Here is a 14206-nt window from a genome sequence, read left to right on the forward strand (position 1 = left end):
GAATTCCAAAGGTACATAACCTTTTGAATTTCTCCTCATCTGAGTCCAAAATGATCGGCCCTTTATCTTGAGATTGTAGCCGCATATTCTAGATTTCTAAGTAGGGGAAACATCCTCTCAGTGTCTAACCAATCAAATTCCTTCAAGTATGTTGTATGTTTCAATGAGTTCAACTCTCGTTCTTCAAAACTCTACAGAAAATAGGCCTGATTTACAGTCTCTCATCATAGTCAAAGCTCCCATTTTTGTTTTTTAAAATTTATTTATGGGAAGTGGGTATCGCTGGTTAGTCCAGCATTTATTGCCCATCCCTGGTTGCCCTTTAGAAGGTGATAGTGAGTTTCTTCTTGAGCGCTGTAGTCTTTTTTTTTTTAAAATAATTTTTACTGAAAAATTTTGAATTTATACAACAACGAACCATAATAAAATAACAATAATATTAGCAATCATAAACATTCGCCTCATCTCCATGAACAACACAGCATATTAACAACACAAATTAACACAATATTAAGTTACATAATAGAAACTACAATAAGGAACACCCCCCCTCCCTCCTCAGGTTGCTGCTGCTATTGACCAAGATACCTATCTTTGAGCCAGGAAGTCCAGAAAAAGGCTGCCACCGTTTATAGAACCCTTGTATTGATCCTCTCAGGGCAAATTTGACCCTTTCCAATTTTATAAATCCCACCATATCACTGATCCAGGTCTCCACACTTGGGGGCCCCGCATCCTTCCACTGCAGCAAGATCCATCGTCGGGCTACTAGGGACGCAAAGGCCAGGACACTGGCCTCTTTCGCCTCCTGCACTCCCGGCTCTACCGCAACTCCAAAAACCGCGAGTCCCCACCCTGGTTTGACCCTGGATCCAACCACCCTCGACACCGTCCCCGCCACCCCCTTCCAGAATTCTTCCAGTGCTGGGCATGCCCAGAACATATGGGCGTGGTTCGCTGGACTCCCCGAACACCTGGTGCACCTGTCCTCACCCCCAAAGAACCTACTCATCCTAGTCCCGGACATGTGGGCCCGGTGCAGCACCTTAAATTGGATGAGACTAAGCCTCGCACATGAGGAGGAAGAGTTGACTCGCTCCAAGGCATCCGCCCAAGTCCCGTCCTCTATCTGCTCCCCGAGTTCCTCATCCCATTTAGCCTTCAGCTCCTCCACTGACGACGCCTCCACCTCCTGCATTACCTTATAGATGTCAGACACCTTCCCCTCTCCGACCCACACCCCCGAAAGCACTCTGTCCATCGTCCCCCGCGAGGGCAGCAAAGGGAATCCCTCTACCTGTCGCCTAGCAAACGCCTTTACCTGCAAGTATCTGAACATGTTCCCTTGGGGAAGCCTAAATTCATCTTCCGTTTCCCTCAGGCCCGCAAACCCCCCGCCAATAAACAGGTCCCTCAATTTACTGACGCCCACCCTTTGCCACCCCCTAAATCCCCCATCCCTGTTCCCTGGGATGAACCGATGATTGCCACCCAATGGAGCCTCCATCGAGCCCCCTGTTTCCCCCCATGCCGTCTCCACTGCCCCCAGATTCTTAGGGTCGCCGCCACCAACGGGCTCGTGGTAAACCTCTTAGGGGAGAGCGGCAACGGCGCCGTTACCATGGCACCCAGGCTCGTACCTCTACATGACGCCATCTCCATTCTTTTCCACGCCGCCCCTCCCCCCTCCATCGCCCATTTACGCACCATTGACACATTGGCCGCCCAATAGTACCCCAAAAGGTTGGGCAGCGCCAGCCCGCCTCTATCCCTCCCTCGCTCCAGGAACACCCTCTTCACTCTCGGAGTTCCATGTGCCCACACAAAGCTCAAAATACTGCTAGTCACCCTCCTAAAGAAGGCCCTGGGGATAAAGATGGGCAGGCACTGAAAGAGGAACAAGAACCTCGGAAGCACCGTCATTTTGACGGACTGCACCCTCCCCGCCAACGACAATGGCAGCATGTCCCACCTCTTGAACGCCTCCTCCATCTGATCTACAAGTCTGGTGAAATTATGTTTGTGAAGAGCCCCCGGCTACCTGCACCCCCAGGTACATAAAGCTGTCCCCTGCCCGCCTAAGTGGGAGCCTACCAATTCCTTCCTCCTGGTCTCCAGGGTGCACCACAAACACCTCACTCATGCCTAAATTTAGTTTATAACCTGAAAAGGTCCCAAACTCAGCTAGCAGCTCCATCACCCCCGGCATCCCTCCCACCGGGTCTGCCACATACAGTAACAGGTCATCGGCATACAACGACACCCTATGTTCCTCCCCACCTCGCACCAAACCTCTCCACCTCTCTGAATCCCTCAACGCCATCGCCAGCGGCTCGATTGCCAGAGCAAACAACAAGGGGAACAGGGGGCAACCCTGCCTGGTCCCTCGGTAAAGCCGGAAGTACTCCGACCTCCTCCCATTCGTGGCCACGCACGCCATCGGGGCCTCATATAGCAGCCTCACCCATCTAATAAACCCTTCACCAAATCCAAACCTCCCCAACACGTCCCATAAGTACCCCCACTCCACTCTATCGAAGGCCTTCTCCGCATCCAGCGCCACCACTATCTCTGCCTCCCCCTCAATCGCCGGCATCATGGTGACATTCAACAATCTCCGCGCATTCGTGTTCAGCTGCCTTCCCTTCACAAAACCTGTCTGGTCCTCGTGTACAACCCCTGGCACACAGTCCTCTATCCTGGTGGCCAGGATTTTTGCCAGCACCTTGGCATCTACGTTGAGGAGAGATATGGGCCTGAATGAACCACACTGCTGGGGGTCCTTGTCCCTCTTTAAAATTAACGAGATCAGCGCCCGCGACATCGTCGGGGGCAAAGTCCCCCCCTTCCCACGCCTCATTAAGTGTCCGCACCAGCAAGGGGCCCACTAGGTCCACAAACTTTTTATAAAACTCCACCGGGAACCCATCCGGCCCTGGTGCTTTCCCTGACTGCATCTGCCCGATCCCCTTAACTAGCTCCTCCAGCTCAATCGGCGCACCCAACCCCTCCACCTGCTCCTTCGGGAAAGAAAGCCCGTTGAGGAACCTCTCCATTCCCCTCCTCTCCCCCGTTGGCTCCGACCGGTACAGTTCCCCGTAAAAGTCCTTAAAGACCTCATTCACCTCTACCCCCTTCCGCACCACATTCCCACTCTTATCTCTCACTCCAGCAATTTCCTTAGCCGCATCCCGCTTGCGGAGCTGGTGAGCCAGCATCCTACTCGCCTTTTCACCATGTTCGTACACTGCCCCCTGTGCCTTCCTCCACTGTGCCTCCGCCTTCCTAGTGGTCAGCAACTCAAATTTAGCCTGCAGGCTGCGCCTCTCCCCCAACAGTCCCTCCTCTGGTGCCTCTGCATACCTCCTGTCTACCTCCAGCATCTTTCCCACCAGTCTATCCCTCTCACTCCTCTCGCTCCTCTCCCTGTGTGCCCGGATGGATATCAGCTCCCCACGAATCACTGCCTTCAGGGCTTCCCAGACCACCCCCACCTGAACCTCCCCCGTATCATTCAACTCGAGGTACCCCTCAATACTTGCCTGGACCCTCCTACACACCTCCTCCTCCGCTAACAACCCCACATCCAACCGCCACAACGGGCGCTGGTCCCGCTCCTCCCCCATCTCCAACTCTATCCAATGCGAAGCGTGGTCGGAGATTGCAATGGCCGAATACTCGGCCTCCTCCACCCTCGGAATCAGTCCCCTACTCACCACGAAGAGGTCTATCCGAGAGTAGACCCTATGTACGTGGGAGAAGAAAGAGTACTCCCGTGCCCTCGGCGTCACAAACCTCCATGGATCCACCCCACCCATCTGGTCCATAAACCCTCTCAGTACCTTGGCCGCCGCCGGCCTCCTACCCGTCCTGGAGCTAGACTGATCCAGTGAAGGATCCAACACCGTATTGAAATCCCCCCCCCCATGATCAGACCTCCCGCCTCCAGATCCGGGACCCGTCCCAACATACGCCTCATAAAGCCCGCATCATCCCAATTTGGGGCATACACACTAGCAAGTACCACCTTCTCTCCTTGTAGCCTGCCCCTAACCATAACATACCTACCCCCCTTATCCGCCACCACCTCCGATGCCTCAAACAACACATTTTTCCCCACCAGAATCGCCACTCCCCGGTTCTTCACATCCAACCCAGAGTGGAAAACCTGCCCCACCCATCCCTTCCTCAGATGGACCTGGTCCGCCACCTTCAGGTGGGTCTCCTGAAGCATTGCCACATCTGCCTTCAGCCCCTTCAGATGAGCAAGTACCCTCGACCGCTTCACCAGCCCATTCAATCCTCTCGCATTCCAGGTGACCAACCGGATCAGAGGGCGTCCCGCCCCCCTCCCCGTCGACTAGCCATAGCCCGTCGACTGCCCGCCCCAAGCCAGCACCCCCTGCCCGACCCAGACCCACAGCGACAACACCTCACCTCTGTCCCCCCGGCCCCCACCAGCTCCTTCCTGACCCTACCAGCAGCAACCCGGTATTCCCCTTTTCCCCCCCTCCCTTCACCCCCAGGCTAGGAACCCTCCTAGCCGCGAACCGTCCTCCATTGTACTTCAGTGGGTCAGCTAACTTCTGCTGACCCCGGAAACTCCCGCCAATAACCCGACCCCTCCCAAAGTGGGATCATCCCCCAATCTAGCCCTCCTCCAGGCACCGCTCCAGCACGGGGAAGAACCAGTTAAGGTCCCGCCTCCCCCCGTCATCATCTCCACCCCCCAGCCCCGCAGCGCAGGAAACCAGAGAAAAGCCCGCGCTTTCGCACTGCCCCACCACACCTTCTGACGCAGCTCCCAAATACCAGCCCCACTCCATACCCCCAACCCGACATAGAATACAACAAACCCCCCAACCCTCCCCGCAAGATACAAACTCAAACAGTGCCCCACAGCAAAAAAAACATAACAGAACACCCCCATAAATAACCATATAAAAATTACAAAAGTACAGAAAAAGAAAACACAGCAACAGCAGAATCCAGCAATAAAGTATTACAACCGACCCCGCAACCCCCAACCCCTAGTTCAAGTCCAGTTTCCTCCGTCCGCACGAAGGCCCACGCCTCCTCCGGGGAATCAAAATAATATGCCGGTCCGAATAAGTTACCCACAGGCGCGCAGGCTGCAACATTCCGACTTTATCTTTTCTTGTAAAGCACATCTTTCGTCCGATTAAACCCGGACCGCCGCTTAGCCACCTCCGCACTCCAATCCTGGTAGATCCGTACTACCCCATTCTCCCAATTGGTGCTCTTCACCTTCTTGGCCCAGCGCAGCACACACTCCCGATCACTGAACCGGTGGAACCTCACCAGCATCGCACGCGGGGGTTCATTCTCCTTCGGCCTCCTGGCCAGTACTCTGTGGGCTCCCTCCAGCTCCAAGGGCAGATGGAAAGACCCGGCCCCCACTAGCGAGTTCAGCATTGTAGCCACGTAGGTTGTCAGGTCCGACCCCTCCAGCCCCTCCGCAAAGCCCAAGATCCGCAGATTTTTCCGCCTCATGCGGTGATCAAGCTCCTCGAAGCATTCCTGCCACTTCTTGTGGAGTGCCTCGTGTCCCTCCACCTTACTCACGAGGATCCCGGCCTCCTCCTCTCGTTCAGTGGCCTGCGTCTGCAACTCCTTGATGGCAGCACCCTGGGTCGTCTGAATCTCCGAGAGCCTTCTGTTCGTTTCCTGTAGAGAGCTCAGTACCTCAGCCTTGAAGTTTGCAAAACAGCGCAGGAGAGCAGCTTGTTGCTCCAGGGCCTACTGCTTCCACTCCTCTGGAGCTCTGCCAGCCGCCATCTTGGATTCCTTCCCCCGTTTTTTCTGGGAGCTGGCTGCCGTTTTTCCCCCCTTCCGCTCCGAGTTCGAGTCATGGACTGCGGGGAAAGTCGATCAGCACACCTTCTCCACCGGGAGACGTCGAAAAAATTTCCGTTTGGGCTCTAAAAAGAGCGAAAAGTCTGTTTAAAATGGGAGCTCCCAAATGTGCGGCTTCCTACGTCATCGCCGCCACCGGAAGTCCCCCTGAGCACTGTAGTCTTTGAGGTGTAGGTACACCCATTGTGCTGTTCATAGAATCATAGAATTTACAGTGTACAAGGAGGCTATTTGGCCCATCTGTACCGGCTCTTTGAAAGAGCACCCTATCCAAGCCCACACCTCCACCCTATCCCCATAACCAGTACCCCACCCAACACTAAGGGCAATTTTGGACACTAAGGGCAATTTAGCATGGCGATCCACCTAACCTGCACATCTTTGGACTGTGGGAGGAAACCAGAAGCACCCAGATGGAAACCCACCCACACACGGGGAGAACGTGCAGACTCTGCACAGACAGTGACCCAAGCCGGGAATCGAACCTGGGACCCTGGAGCTGTGAAACAATTGTGCTAACCACCATGCTACCGTGCTGTTTGGGAGGGAGTTCCAGGATTTTGCCCCAGCGACAGTGAAGGAACAGAGGATAGTGAGTGACTTGGAGGGGAACCTCCCGGTGGTGGGGTTCCCAGGTATCTGCTGTTCTTGTCCTTCTAGATGGTAGTGGTCGTGGGTTTGGAAGGAGCTATCTAAGGACCCTTGGTGCATTACTGCAGTGCAGCTTGTAGATGGCACACATAACTGCCACTGTTCGTTGGTGTGGAGGGTTTAAATGTTTGCGGAAGGAGGAGCAATCAAGCGGGTAGCTTTTTCCTGGATGGTGTCAAGCTGCTTGAGTGCTGTTGGAGCTCCAAGCAACTGGAGAGTATTTCATTACACTCCTGACTTGTGCCTTGTAGATGGTGTACAGGCTTGGGGGTCAGGTGGTGAGTGAGTTACTCACCATAGGATTCTTAGCGTTTGACCTGTCCTGGTAGCCACAGTGTCAATATGGCTAGTCCAGTTCAATGTCTGATCAATGGTAACTCCAGGATGTTGATTGTTGAAGAATAAAGGGATTAGGGTTATGGTGTTCAGGGCTGGAAAGTGGAGCTGAGTCCACAAAAGATCAGCCATGTCTCATTGAATGGCGGAGCAGGCTCGAGGGGCCAGATGGCCTACTCCTGCTCCTAGTTCTTATGTTCTTATGTTTGTATCGTCAGCAAACATAGATGAAGAAACAGGTAGTAATGTAACTATATATAATTATAGGATTGTAAATAGCTGAGGTCTCAGCACTGATCCTTGCAGCAGTCCACTAGTTAGCCTGCCAAGTTGAAAATGCTCCATTTACCTCCATTGTTGCTTTCTGTCCATTAACCATCCTCTATGCTAGTATATCACCCCAACTCCATGAGCCCTTAAGTGTGTATTAACCATTGCATAACACTTCATTGAATGCTTTTTGGAAATCCAAATATTCTACATCTACTGGTTCATTATTATTTACCCCACTAGTTTATACTCAAAATGATAATAAATTTGTCAAACATAACTGACAATTGTAAAATGCAAGTTATCATAATCTCTAATTGTATTATATGATTTTGGCAAAGTACTCAAGTTGGATTGTATAGCGAGGTAACTCAATGAGATCTGATTCTGTGGTTGTTACAACTGATGTGTGTGCTTAAAGTAATGAAAGAAAATAGAACAGGAAAGAAATTCACCACTAAGTTTTAACACAATTAATGTACAGGTGCAAAATGGTTCCATAGGAACGTTCCCAAATGCATGATTTTTAATATTTGATATCTAGTTGACAGCAAGTACTTTGATTAAAAGTTACAGAACACCATGAATGTGCAGAGCTTTGAAAATAAAACAAAATTAAATACCTCTTTGAATTCACTGTATTCGTCTTCTGGCATGATTTTTTCCAATGAATATCGTGCTCTTACCCGTAGAGTACCAGGTTCAATTCCTTTTAGTGGAAAATGTGAACTAAGAGGGAACCACTCATCGATCAGCTGCCCTTTTTGCAACTTATTCAAAAGACAACGCATGAATACTGTAAAACAGAAATTTTCAGGGTCCAGTTCAATCTTCGATTTGCAAATTAATTTGAAACTATAAGAGAAATTTGTTCAGTTTTAAAATAAGCCAGATTGAATCATTCTTTTTGCTACCCACCAAAAACTGAGCACTTTAACCTTCAATTCTAGCTCCCACCGAGGTGTATTGACAAGCTGGGCTTCAAACTTTACATTCGCTCATCAAGATCACTTGAGCGCAACACTGCCTACCCTCGAGCTATCTTCAGTGCTGCTGAAACTCTAATATGTTTCAGTTTGTGGGGAGGGGGGGGAAGAAAAAAAATGATGATCGATTTTGGTATGGGAAAGAATGCACATTTATGATAGAATGACAAAGAACAATTAGAGAGCATGAACTAAAAAGTAACATGAAGCAGAGTTCAGTAAGAGAGCACACCAAGACAGCCTGAATATGAGCACAGACACAATTGATACATAAGTGGTTAATTGAGAGAAAAGGAAAAGCATAAATGAAAGTGAATGGACATAAAGGCGAACTAATGACAGAATTGAATACGGGTCCTCAGAACAACCAAGCAAACCGTGATGTACAAAATTTGGGCCAGGATGGCGGTTGGAATTGGGTGTTGGATAGCCAGGTAGTGGCATCGTGTCCGTCTCATCGCGATTTTACAGCAGTGGGAAAGATATCGGCAGCCCACTAACCAGTTCACTACCGCAGGGCAGCTCCAAGCGTCCAGCCGATAAGGTAAAACTTGGCAGACTGATGATCATGCAAGGGGAGTTCTTCCTTTCCAGGCACCCTGTGTCCACTGGGGACCCCACCCCAAAGTTAGTTCTCCCTCTTCCACCCTAAAAATTATGCCCCTGCCTGACCCTGTTGAGACCCCATTTCTTCCTTTAAATTTGGGTTCAATTGACACCTCTCTTTGGGACGACCTGCAGGTCCATCATTGGCCACTGCTCCAGATGACACTGTTGCAACACAAAAGCTGCCAGGCCACTGATTGATTGTTAAATACCAATGTTCAAAGATGCTTTCAGGCCCATTTGTGTCACAACAGTCCAGCAATCTGTCCTTCAACAGATTGCTCGATTGTGGAGGTCCGACCACAGAGCAGAGGCCCGCAGCTCCACGAAGGCAACCCTGCTGTTCTCTTTCAGCACGATAGCTTCATCCTCAGACCGCTACCACATTTCCAGTGGCCCGCTGCTGTCAGTCAGCCAGCCCAAATTACCACTCTCCATATTAAACAGTGCAACCCAAGCCTAGCATTCTTGGACCTGGAGTTTCTCACGGTCTCATGCAAGGTCATCTGTATTCCCTCTGAAAGTCAGCAGCCTTCAAACAGCAAATGGGGTAGCAACAGGATAGGCAAAAAGCAGCCACTAAAGGAAGGCACAAAAAATTATTTGTCTACATTTATATCAAAGCAAACATGTTTTGGATTTATACATTTGCTTGGATTGCTTATTTTGTGCTGGTTTTAATTTGCATTTTATTCCGATTTCCACAGAGACCAATAACCTTTAAAAGGAGATTCGTTATTAGCTAAATGACACACCCAAGATTTCACACTTCTACTGTAACAAGTAACTAAAATCACTATTGTCTAAATTTTATTTCATTTTGTACGCAACTTATAATTTAGCCACAGAAAGGACATTCAGCTGGCACTTATCACGAATCACACACTGTATGGAATTACAGTCCCTTTCACACAGTCCAGTTATTCAGTTTCAATGGGATCCTGTATTCCTGTTTTGCCGAGTAGCAAGTCACTGTCGCCAGGTGTTTTTCCTCCATTTCAGCAAGCTTAATTCCACTTCTAGCAGTCAAACCTAATCCAATGATGATTTTTCTCCCTGGACATGCCAGAGGAAATCCCCTAGAATTAGTATAGTATTGCTGAAGAAAGATTTTGTCAAAACTTTTCATCTTGTACTCATCAGAGCATTTGCAAGAATACAGATATATGGAGAACAACTTTATACAGTGAGAGGATAGAGTGCTGATTGTTGGTAAGTGGAACGCTTTTGCGATGGAAAATAACCAGTTCAAGGTAACAGACAGTTAACTACCAAGTATTTAAACCAGCAGCTTTGACTCTCATTGGTCAAGGCATTGCCCTATGGGATGAACCGCGAATGGCTATCAAGTATTTTGTTTAGGCTTAAACAGGTGCAGTGTGTGTGCATGTTTATTGTCTGTAAAGCATAGGGCCTTGTTTATTAATATGTAGCCTCAGGGACACCACCCTGACTGAAATCATAAATTTTGTTTGCAGCGTAACTTTAGGCACACCAAGGATAATTTAGCAACTGCTAACCAATCGGCGAATCACATTTAATGTTGGACAACTATGTTTTGCAGCTTGGGCTGATTAGGTAGTTTTATTAGGTCCGTGCATAGTGAAAGGAAATGTTTTTATACAACCCGTCAATGTTGGAGACGTACTAACATAGCATCATACTGGCAGTGAAATGCATATACCACATTGCTCATTCATGCAGTAGCAGAACATATTTTTGACTTGATGGTAGAATCCTGTTAGTGACAAATGCTATTTGCATCACTACTGCATCGTAGCAGCATGAAACAGCTAGTTTCACCTCTTGCTCAAACTTTTGATATGCCTTGTCCTTCCAGGGTAATCTGAGGTAAGCGCACTTTTCAGGCTGTTTCAGCGTTTGTGTGATATACAGCATGAAACGATCTGATCAGAGTAGCCATTATCCCACAGGATATATTTGATGCACCCTATTTCAGCATTATAGAATTTACAGTGCAGAAGGAGGCCATTCACCCCATCAATACTGCACCAGTCCTTGGAAAGAGCACCCTATTTAAGCCCATGCCTCCACCCTTTCCCCGTAACCCAGTAACCCCACATAACCTTTTTGGACACTAAGGGTAATTTATCATGGCCAATCCACCTAACCTGCAGATCTTTGGACTGTGGGTGGAAACCGGAGCACCGGGAGAAAAACCACGCAGACACGGGGAGAACGTGAAGACTCCGCACAGACAGTGACCCAAGCCAGGAATCGAACCTGGGACCCTGGAGCTGTGAAGCAACTGTGCTACCGTGCCGCCCCCAATATATGGAGAACAACTTTATACTGCGAGAGGATAGAGTGCTGATTGTTGGTAAGTGGACTCTCTTGCCATGGAAAATGCGCCAGTTCAAGGTAACAGTTAACTTCCAAGTATTGTTTGAAATTCATAGTTTATTCATATAGGGGCTAGTAGAATGCATATAGCTAAATGAGTACTAAATATTAAAAGTACCTTGACTGTGGAATCCAATCATTTTGTCTCATATAATGAATTAGTCATTGTATTTCAGTGTATTCAGCACTAAGAAGTTATTGTTCTCTATATAATCAACTAATCAGTTACAGCAAAGTCCACGCCAAAATCTTTTACGTGGAATGTGTGGGAAACATATCCAGTAATTTTCCTAAGACTTCGCACGCAGACGCTAAACTAGTTTTTATAGGCACCAGTCAATCTTAAGTAATGTCCAATGTTTGATTAACAAATCATCCTCTAAGTAACAGACACCGATTTGAATAAACCAGGAGGTCTCGACTGAGAATTAGAAGCCAATGAAAGTAAATGAGGGGTTAAACCAGAGATAAGAATTCTCTTAAAAGTGGGACTTCGTGGTTGAGGTCTTTCTTCCTGAATTCTTGATTCATCAATTTTTTGTGTTAAAGTGATTTGTTTTTATGCTTTATGCTTTTTGCCATGTGCTTGACCTTTTTATGTATTGTATGATATTTTGCTTCTAAGTTTTGGTTCAGTTCTTCTTCAAGCATATTCGAGTGAGTAATTAGCAATAAAGTCATATTTTTGACACCTCCAACCAACCGGACTACCGATTCTTATTAGAAGGTAAAATATGAGTCCCAACAATTTGGTGAGCCAGCCAGGAGTGCCAGAAGGAAGAGACCGAACACCACACAGAGGCATCGGGCAGCAGATCAATAGAACCGAGGCAAGAGACCTCCATGTCTGCGGCCGTTAGAGTAGGGTGACCTCCTACCCACCCCATACAAAAATGTCTGGCTTGAAATTAGCTCAAGTCCCAGTAACAATCAGACATCTGATGATGGTACTTATATAGTATACTGTATTATAGATATAATAACCCCCCCCGATGAGAAAATAGTCTACGACTTGACGCCCGGGGTTAGAAAATACTATTTTGGAGTTGAAATGGCGGCCGAAGATCTGCCTACAACTTCTAGGTGCGTCCAAGCTCCGCCAGATATAACTGCAGAAATGTTCCAGATAACAAAGGATTACATAGAATAGCAATTTGACTTGGCCGAAACTGGTACAGAGATTGAACAGAAATTTCTAAAGTATAATACTTTCAAAGGACAATGGTGCCAGACTAGAGAACTTAAAGAGAAGTTAACAGAAAAATCCCTGATCTGGAGGGAACGTCTTTTCAACGGGTCCGCAACGCCCATACAACCGAGGCCTGTCCTAGAAACAGTGGATCCAACTCCAGAAGTCCCGCCTCTGCCGGCCTGCGAGGTTATTGAGGCCATTCCCAACGCAAGACGTACAGTCTCAATGAAAAGCCGGCCGCAACCACAAGCTCTTCTGCGGCAGTTTCATTTCATCCCGAGGTCATCCCAGGATCATGTTATATGGGGCATGTGATACCCTCTATTCGTCATTACCCTTCTCTATTAGAGGTAGCTGGCCAAAGTCAGGCTAATCTGCCTATAATTTCAAATCTTCTGCCTCCCTCTCTTCTTAAACAGGGGTATTATATTGGCCATTTTCCAGGCTTCTGGGATCCTCTCTGCCTCCAGTGATTCCTGAAAGATCACCACCAATGCCTCCACAATCTCCTCAGCTATCTCCTTTAGAACCCTGGGGTGTAGTCCATCCTGCCCAGGTGATTTATCCACCTTACTTTCAGTTTCCCAAGAACCTTCTCAATGATGGCTACTACAATCATTTCTGCCTCCTGATTCTCTTGAAGTTCTTGTATCCCACTGGTGTCTTCCATCATGAAGACTGATGCAAAGTAACTACTCAGTTCCTCTGCCATTTCTTTGGCTCCTATTACTATTTCTCCAGCCTTATTTTCCAGTGGTCTATTCTGGCTCTCTCTTACCTTTTATATATTGAAAAAACATTGTTGCTATCTTCCATTATATTACTAACTAGCTCACACACATATTTCATCTTCTCCCCCCTTATTGCTTTTCTAGTTGGACCTCTGCTCGCTTTTAAAGGCTTCACAATCCTCTGGCTTCCCACTAATCCTCGCCACCTTGTATGCTTTTTCTTTTGCTTTTATGCTGTCCTTGACTTCCCTCGTCAGCCATGGATGCCTTACCCCCCCTTAGCATGCTCCCTCCTCCTTGGATGAATTTCTGTTGTGCCACCTGAATAACCCCCAAAACTCCTCCTTTGGGGCCTCACGGTAGCATGGTGGTTAGCATCAATGCTTCACAGCTCCAGGGTCCCAGGTTCGATTACCGGCTGGGTCACTGTCTGTGTGGAGTCTGCACGTCCTCCCTGTGTGTGCGTGGGTTTCCTCCGGGTGCTCCGGTTTCCTCCCACAGTCCAAAGATGTGCGGGTTAGGTGGTTTGGCCATGCTAAATTGCCCGTAGTGTAAGGTTAATGGGGGATTGTTGGGTTACGGGTATACGGGTTACATGGGTTTAAGTAGGGTGATCATTGCTCGGCACAACATCGAGGGCCGAAGGGCCTGTTCTGTGCTGTACTGTTCTATGTTCTATGTTAACTCTGGCCAGCTCCTCCCTCGTCTTTGCAGTTACATCTATTCAATTGTAATACCGTTACATCCGATTCCAGCTTCTGCCTCTCAAACTGCATGAAGTTATATTCCTGCCACCTTCCATATAGCCCTAGTTATGCAATTCACCAGGACCCTGGTCCTAGCATGATTCAAATGAAAACTGTCCCATCGGAACAGGTCCCCTCTTCCCCAGTACTGGTGCCAATGTCCCATGAATTTGAACCATTTCTCCCACACCAATCTTGAGCCACACATTTACCTCCTTAATCTTATTGACCCTATGCCAATTAGTTCATGGCTGAGGTAGTAATCAAGAGATTATTACCTTTTTGGTTCTGCTTTTTAATTTAGCTCCTAGCTGTACCTACTCCCTTAGCAGATATCTTTGTTCTATCTATGTCGTTGGTACGACAACTGGATCTTTACCATTTCACTCCAAGTTTTTCTACAGCCCAGATAAAATATCCTGAACCGAGCACCAGGCAGGCAACGCA

General features: G+C 48.3%; 1 protein-coding gene across 1 annotated transcript in view; it reads right to left on the reverse strand.

The window, feature by feature from the left end:
* The window catches only part of rasa1a (RAS p21 protein activator (GTPase activating protein) 1a), a 285109-nt gene that overhangs the window by 91322 nt on the left and 179581 nt on the right, over positions 1-14206 (reverse strand). The window contains 1 exon segment of the mRNA XM_038805349.1: positions 7758-7930. Within this exon segment, the coding sequence (XP_038661277.1) occupies positions 7758-7930 (173 nt within the window).

This window comes from Scyliorhinus canicula, chromosome 8, assembly GCF_902713615.1.
Source record: "Scyliorhinus canicula chromosome 8, sScyCan1.1, whole genome shotgun sequence".
NCBI classification, from domain to species: Eukaryota; Metazoa; Chordata; class Chondrichthyes; order Carcharhiniformes; family Scyliorhinidae; genus Scyliorhinus; species Scyliorhinus canicula.